The sequence below is a fragment of the Alosa sapidissima genome, chromosome 20 (genome assembly GCF_018492685.1).
Source record: "Alosa sapidissima isolate fAloSap1 chromosome 20, fAloSap1.pri, whole genome shotgun sequence".
In the NCBI taxonomy this organism is placed as follows: Eukaryota; Metazoa; Chordata; class Actinopteri; order Clupeiformes; family Clupeidae; genus Alosa; species Alosa sapidissima.
The window spans coordinates 11,649,029-11,657,566 of record NC_055976.1 but is presented as its reverse complement, the minus strand read 5'-3'; the positions used below and the strand labels follow the sequence as shown (position 1 = coordinate 11,657,566).

Genomic DNA, 8,538 nt, shown 5'->3' with positions numbered 1-8,538 from the left:
AACCTACCAACAGAGAGACACACACCTCGAACAAATCAGACTGATTTCCTGACACTTGGGTCACACTATGAAAATCCTCCCATGCATCTTGATCATGAAAGTTGGCAAAAAATGTGGTCTTGCCCACAAAGGAACGATTCATGACTTTCAATCCATTTGCCTGGTAGAAAAGTTCTACTATTGGCTACTCATAGTGAATCCCCATGGAGCCAAAATCTGTAATAATATCTTGCTAGATAACATCTTACACTTTATTTAGCTAAAAGGGGACAGAATCAGCCCAAGTCCCCAGCAATACAATTTCAATATAAGACAAGACATACTTTTATTATTATTATTTCAAAAATCACGGAGCACTCACAAGATCACCTCTTAGGTGAGATGTTATACTAACTTTATCCAACATCCAATCCTTCCTATATGTAGAAGTCAGGAGAAGCAAAAATACGCATTCAGTTCTACTGGCAAGCGATCCATGTGAACGCGAGTAATGTTGTGCAGCAATTATCCTCATCACCACTAGAGGGAGGCAAATTCACATTACTTGACTTACACATCACCAGCCCACTATCTAAGTGACTATCTAAATCAAATATGATTTTCTACTTATGGAATAAGTTACAACAGATGTAGTTTATATTTATACTAGTTATCATTTTCAAAAAGGTTATCACCCAATCCTGCAAATGTCCCAAGAGTGTGTAGCCTACTATCATCACAGTCCAAGACATTGGTCTGCATCCACTGACTCCCTGGCACTGAAGTTGGCTACAGTCAGTTTTCACTGTTTCTGTGACAAGTTGTTGATGTAGTCACTATGAAGTAAATGAGCTGAAGAAGCAATGAGAGGTGCGATGCATGGCCAAGGGCCACTGGCTTTTACTCCATGGAGAGTTGTACACTGTCTGACTGCGCCTGTTGGGCTTGGTCATATTTCCGTGCTGTAAGGAAACAAAATAAATGTCAACATGAATTCAGAAGGCGGTCCTTAGTCGTGTGAGATGATGTGGGTTGGTCGCATCAATGGTAGGCTGCCTGCTAGCCTACATTAGGCCAAAATGTTTTACATTTTAACTTACCCAAGGAGTACATCTCCAGCTGTTGTCGCAGCCTGACTTTCTGCAAACTGTCGTAAAAGTTCGGTTCTGGTGTTGCCCCGACGGTGGGGGGCAGTGAAAAAATGCGCATGATCTTCCTCTTGTTTCTATGAGCAAGTCAGACAAGCAGTTGTATGTTACGAAGGTGCGCCACAAGTTAGCGCGCATGCAAAACCACAAACATTGCCTATATAAACACCCAATCATTAACCTTAATCGCAACAATTAAACCCATCTACTACCGATAGAAGCAAATAAAAGGGAAGGAACTGTGTCTTACTTCCTAGCATACATCAAGAGTCCGAAGCTGACCAAAATAACAAGAAGGTAAACATTTGTCGCTTCATTCCATGCTTCGTGCACGGAATAATCCAATGACTCCTCGCTCGCCATGACGCCATATCCACCCATTACAAAGACCAAACTATAGGCAATAGCCTAATATTAAATTCTAGCCTAGATCTTCTCAAAACACATCTAAGCCAAGACCGCACAACCTAAATACAATGTTGCCGTGAAGATGGTTACTTCCTCGGTTACACTTCCGGCTCTGCCGCCTTCTTTTTTTCTTTAGCGGTTGGCAAACAGCTTTTAGGTGCATTACCGCCACCTTCTGAATAGGAGTGTGGGTCTGAATACTACATCCCTCTAAATTCTATGGAATAAACCTGTTGTTTTCAAATATTGAAAAACACATCTAAAACATTGTTCCCCAGAATTTCTTTGCAGTATATCTGTTATGTCCAGACTTATTTTTTCTTGTGCTAGCTGCTCTATAAGTGTCTGTCGTTCCTGTTGGAATTTAGGACACTGTACTATGACATGTTCTACGGTTTCTTGAATGCCACACTCACAGTAACCATCAGCATGCTTTCTCATTAGAACTAGTGTGCTGTTCAACCCTGTATGCCCATACCTCATTGTTGACACAATATCCTCCTCCTGTTTGTTTCTGCTGGTACTCCTACTCCATCCTACATTCTTTTGAATTGAATACAGATGCCTGCCTGTAACTTCATTATCCCATAAATATTGCCATATTTCCTTATTCTTAGCTTTAATCGTGTTTTTAATTTCAGCTTTGCTATATTGTACCTGAATACCTATACTGTCTTGTTTTGTTGCCTGTTTAGCATACTTGTCTGCCACTTCATTCCCCACTACTCCTACATGGGCTGGAACCCACCCCAGAAGGATGCTGACTCCTGAATTGGTTAACCTATTTACCAAATGCACTCTCATATATATAATATCCTGCCTGGATTCAGAATGTACATTCCTTATACTTAATAAAGCTGAACTTGTCACGGTTCAGACAGACGACCAGAGGACCACAATTGCGTCACAACACGTTTATTAAACTTAAGGGAAAAGGGAAGTAGGGAGTAAGTGAAGGCTCCAGGGGTTACCGGGAATAACAGGGATACAGGGGTTCCGTCCAATGTGCTGTGACTGTGTCCCCCCCAGTGGCAGCGATGCGTCCTATGACGCCGGTGGTGGGTGGTCCGGAAGTCCTGGGGGGGGGAACACAGACACAACAGGGCGGATGAAACGAGGCAGAAGTACAGTTCAAGGGAAATCCAAATTCGTAGTAGCAAGGCAGAAGGCTGGTCAGAGTTACCGGGATCGAAGAGTAGTCAGGAGTCGTTACGGCAGAAAGCAGGTCTGGTTTTCTGGGGCAAAAGAGAATCCAAGATTCAGGCAGGTCCGGGGTCACAAAACAAGAATGTTCCGGGTGTGAGCTTTGCAGACGATCTGACAAAGGAGAGCTGAAAGACAGGGCTTTAAATACTGGGAGAGGTTAGTGGGTAATGCAGCGCAGCTGGCAGAGTAATTAGAATCAGAGTAATCAGAGCAGGGACAGGTGGAGCTAGTTAGGCTGAGTAGAGAGAGTGGTGAGCAGAGTGGAAGATAATGGAAACCACTTAAGGTGGTAACCCGGTGGAGTGAGAGGGCTCATGACAGAACTTGAGTCAGACCATATTGCTACACTTTTAGATCTATACTCCTCCACCCATAATAACGCCAACCATATTGCAATTAATTCAGCTGTATATACAGCAAGATCATCACTAACTCTCTTAGCCTTTACCAACTGTAATTCAGGAATTGCATATGCAACTCCTCTCTTGTTTATTTTTGATGCATCTGTGTACACATGAATATTATTTCCATACTTTTCTCTGACATATTTCAAATGCACAATTATTAATAGTTATCTCCCTTACTTCCAATAATGCTAAATCTATTGCTACTTCTTTAAAGGGGAACTTGGCAACTATTCCAACGTAATAAACCCGTTTAGAAATCATTTGGATGGTTAAATGACCTGTTCCGGTGAAAATGGTGACTTTTCCCGCTGCCCCTAGCGTCCCCAGGCGGAAAACCAACCTTGCAACATTGAAACTACCGTCCCGGAAAGAGAAGTGAGAAACAAGAAACTTGTTTTAAATCGTGTTTCTTACCTTGTAACATCCACATTGTCTACCGAACTTATGCTAACCGTTTTGCTAGCTTGTAAACAAATCCATGTGCTTTATCATTACCTTTTTCCACAGTTTGAAATAGCATAATGCACAATTTCTCCAGCAGAGGGGGAAATCCTGCCAAGTTTCCCTTTAAACATCCATGGAGGAACACTTGAATATGCTACTGTTGGACTTACACTTAGTGTTGTAATTTCCATTTCTCTTGCAACATTTCCTATTGTCCAACCAAAACATGAGCTTTGTTTTTTTCTTCTTCTCTTGGCAGGGCATTAGAACCCTCTGACAAGGATGGTCATCTTTGTGGCCCTTCAGGTTTGCCAACTGCTCTCTTCTTAGCTTAAGAGGCATCTCTCCCATCTCATCTCGAAACACGGTCCAAACGCATGCGCCGTCCGGTCCACCTCTCACTAGCATAATCGCATCCCTCCTTCCGGCTCTGCCTGAAATTGTTTCACAATAAAAGTGTTGCGTCCATGTTTAAACAAAGTTTTGATAACATATTTTTTTAGATTATTAATATGACTAGGGAATAAATATGGAGCTACAGCGCGCCTGAGGTCCGTCATTACTGCTGGCTCTCTCCACACGTGTGGGAAAACATTAAAAGCTCAGGACCAAGGCCTTTATGCTGCCACACACTAAAGCGGTGGGAGCTCAAAGGAAGGCAAGCGAAAGCTTGGAAGCAGTGGGTAGGGTGAGGTGGGGGTGGGGTTGGTAAAAAGCCTATGGTATTTGATAAGTTTCGTTTTTGATTGTTGGTGTATAGACATGGTTATCATTAGCTTACATCTATAGCCTTGCTAACTTTCCATAATTGTCTACTGTTAATGTTACCCATTATATTGTTATTTGAAAGTCAAAAGTGTCTGCTAAATTACATAAGGGTGATTCTTCAATTGGGGGCTGTTTTGCCATCTTACATTTTAATTTGGAATTTTGTTTAAATTATGTCAAGACCATGTTTACATGCTTTGATGTAACATATAATGGCCACAGCTGAGCTTAAATATAATTTGAACATTTTATATCTGCTAACTGGCACTGCAAAACGTCATTCCCATCACAACATCAAAAACAGTCTTGAAATGCAAAGGATAGGAGATCATTTAAACTCATGCTTTAAACATATTTTTGCTGTAAATTAAGCAATGTGGTGGTAATGACATACTGTTCTGGTGATGACATAGTGTTTAAATAATAAAAAAAATGAGCACACTTCGTGCACTAAAGTGCACTGAGACGTAAAGAAAATGTAAGGCTTAAATGATGACTTCTGGTGAGTGTTGTGGAAAGAAATGGACCGATTGAGATATACAAATACGACACAACCATCAACTTGAACATATTTCAATCATGAAGAAACCCATACAATATTTTTTAGAGAGTCAATTGTCACAATGGGGTTAAACAGCATAAAAATATCCTTCATAAACTATGTATGACTATTACCATTAGGAGATAAATGATATGTTTGGCTTAAAACCTCCAAAAAAGTTGCATTGGGTTAACACTAACAATACAACATGTTTGCTTTCAAACACTGGCTGAAGACTGTGAGTATGGGGCACTGTGCGATGACTTGTTGAGAGACAGGATCGTAGTAGGCATTAGAGACAATGTGCTTTCACAGAAAATGCAAATGGAGAGCAGGCTGGCAAAAGCCATAAATATGGTCAGACAAGCTACACGAGCTACGAGGATTATGGTAAGCGAATCACGTCACTTCCTGTTTGTAGTGTCAGAGTGGCTGCTCTCACGCTAGCTTGCTCCTGTTTTTCTCTCTACGTAATCCACTTAATTAGACTACACCTAGGTTTTATTTGAGTAAAAACTTCACTCTTAACCACTTGTGTAGCCAATTCACTTGTCTAATCTGTCTTAAGGACGATGGCAGAGTCCTCTGCCGCCCCTGCCTTTCCTTCCGATTCTCTCTGTTGCCCGGCGTGTCACATGCTAGCTAACTCTTCAGCCTCCTTTAGTGGACATGCTACTTGTAATAAATGCAGACTAATAGTTAGCTTGGAGGCGAGGATAGGTGAACTAGAGAATCGCATCCACACACTGGATCAGATTAGCAAACAGCTAGTGGCAGAACCCCTGGTAAATTGTGTGGATGCACCAGCCGTCAGCACAGTTAGCACAACCATGACAGCCCCCTCGCAGCAAGGGGATAGCTCTTGGGTGACTGTTAGGGCAGCTAGACCCAAGCGAAAGCAGCCTGTTGGGCCTGTTTCGCCTGGATCTAAATCCAAACGAAGGAAGCCCACTGCTAACCACCAATCTATTCATGTTTCTAATAGATTCTCCCTCTTAGCTAGCCCCGAGAAACCTGCTACTCTGGTCATGGCGCTTCTACTATACGAAACGTGATGCTAGCGACTCCATCGGCCATAGTAAAATCGATATCTGGGGCCAGAGCTAACGACATCGAATCAAATTTGAAAGTGCTGGCTAAAGCTAATCGTAAATACTCGAAAATAGTCATCCACACCGGCACTAATGATGTCCGATTGCGTCAATCAGAGATCACCATACAAAACTATCTCCGTGTGCAGGTTCGCGCAACAGATGTCTGACTGTAACTTTCTCTGGACCCATACCTATTAAAAGAGGTGATGAAATGCTCAGCAGAATTTCGGACCTCAACCGATGGCTGTCAAAGTGGTGTGCCAATAACAATGTGGGCTTCATAGATAACTTTAGCTCCTTCTGGGGGAAACCTGGACTGTTGAAAAGAGACGCTATCCATCCCACATTCCTCCTTTCAAGGAACATAGACCGTCACTTAACCAAGGCTAGTTACTCCCGACGGGCCCTGACACAATATGCAAATTCGGGCCGGGTACGGGCCTTACATTCAATGAATAACACGGGCTCAGGTAGGGCTCGGGCTTGACACTAATAAAGTTGGTTTTATGTATTCAGGATTTTTCAGTTAGGTCAGGTCAGAAAAACATTCATGCGCACAGCTTTTTATTTCTCTTTTTCTTTGGAAGCAGACGCTATGCAGCACGTCATAATAGTCAGTCAGTCAATAAAGATGGACAAACTGAAAAGCCAGCTAGCCAGAGGTGAGCTATTGAAAATTCCCAATTCGGGAGGGAAAATTTCTTTATGGGAGCACTTCGACCTCATAGCTAACAAAGAGAAACAACCTTTAGGTCATGTACAGTGCAGAAACTCCATTCTTGCTTACGACAGCAAGAAGACGGGATCATCGCATTTACAGCTCATCTTGACAAAGGCTGCACCAGGGCTATTCGCGCTACTGTTAATGCTAGCCAACAACCTTCCTTGCCATCTTTTTTTACGAAGCCAGTACCAGCTCAAGTGAAAAGCGAAGTCACTGTAACGTGTGTGGAATTCTGCTGCGAGGACATCAGAGCTTTTGAAACGGTGACGGGATCCGGTTTTCGCAAGATGGCTCAGAAGCTGATCAACATAGGCGCAGCATACGGCCGTTTGCCTGCCGAAAAAGTGCTCCCTGACCCCACAACTATCTCTCGCCGGAGCAAAGACATGGCAGTGGAACAACGAAACATATTAGTTGCAGAGATAAAAGACGTTCTGAAGTGTGTTAACATCGGCATGACCACTGACATGTGGACCGACGATTTCCGCAAAGTAAGCTACATGGCAATCACTTGTCATTATATCACTGCAGATTTCCAGCTGAAATGTAAAGTACTCACCACCGCCAAGTTCCCCTCTGACGAGCCTAAGACGGGTGCCAACATCCGTACCGAATTGCAGCAGCAGCTTGTGTCCAACCTCGGTTTCCATGCGAGCGTGATGAACAAGGTAGTGTGGGTAACAGACCAGGGCTCCAATATTGTCTCTGCGCTACGACCATACCGACGTCTGGACTGCCAGGATCACGTCTATAACACGGTCATGAGACATGCCCTTAACATGGAAGAGCTTTCTGAATCAGCCCCAGAGGTCTCAGAGACTCTCCTGGCTGTAAAGGCCTTAGTCCGGTATTTGAAACAGAGTGGAATTACAAGCCAGTTGTCCAGGACCGTCAAACAAATGTGCGAGACGCGCTACAGTACTCAGTATCTCACTCTTGAGTCCGTCAAAGCGGTATATCCAGAGCTACTAGAGAAACTGCAGGACCAGGCAGAAGCCTTTCACTACATCACCGACGTATCCCCTGATGTGCTGCACTTCATGGTGGACTTCCTTCATCCCTTCTACGAAGCCCAGTGGGAGTTAGAAGGCGAACTGTACCCAACATTAAACATTGTTGTACTGTGGCACGGGAGGCTCCTTCTTCACTGCAAGCCGAAAAGCCATGACACCCCTTACCAGGTAGCCTAACATTTTTACTCGCATCTCTCTTCTCATGCTGTTTTATTGTAGGTTACCAGGCTACTGGTTTAATGATATCTTCAGGGGTAAAAAATGTAGCCTAAATTGGTGAAACATGTTTTAATCTAGCTAGAAAATTAAATGTAGCTTATTTAATTTATCTCTTATTCCATCTATGTACCAGGCCACCATCCGCAAGCGTCACCTAGAGTGGATGACGAAGAAAGTATATAAATTACACAATAAATTAAATTGAAATTGACAAGCAGAGGACATTAAACGGCAACAAACCAATCTGAGAGGAGATGCTACACATGCTACTAAAACTACAGTGGATGCAGTGCACACGAAGAAAGCAAAACAGCAAGCATGGAAAAATAAAAGACAGCCAACTAAACAGTACAAAGACAAGCACGAAGCAGGAGCAGAGCATATGTCACGCCCTACATGTGGTAAGTCACATGCAAAATTCCAGTGCCCAGCAAAGAATGCAGACTGCCCCAACTGTGGGAAGAGAGGGCATTATGGTAAAGTGTGCAAGTCAACTAAAAGCATGAGTGCTGTCATGGAAGATGATGACATTATTCCTGGGAACCGTTGATGCAGGAGAACAGGCATGGACAGTAGACTTACAAGGA

At 43.1% G+C, this 8,538-nt stretch overlaps 1 protein-coding gene across 1 annotated transcript; it reads right to left on the bottom strand.

The window, feature by feature from the left end:
• Positions 1-219: 219 nt before the first annotated feature.
• On the bottom strand, positions 220-1,645 carry smim19 (small integral membrane protein 19). Its single transcript, XM_042075205.1, has 3 exons — positions 1,378-1,645; positions 1,080-1,204; positions 220-941 (listed from the first exon to the last, which is right to left on the bottom strand). Exons 1-3 carry the CDS (start codon positions 1,506-1,508, stop codon positions 880-882), a joined length of 318 nt encoding a protein of 105 aa, XP_041931139.1. The 5' UTR covers positions 1,509-1,645; the 3' UTR covers positions 220-879.
• Positions 1,646-8,538: the final 6,893 nt, after the last annotated feature.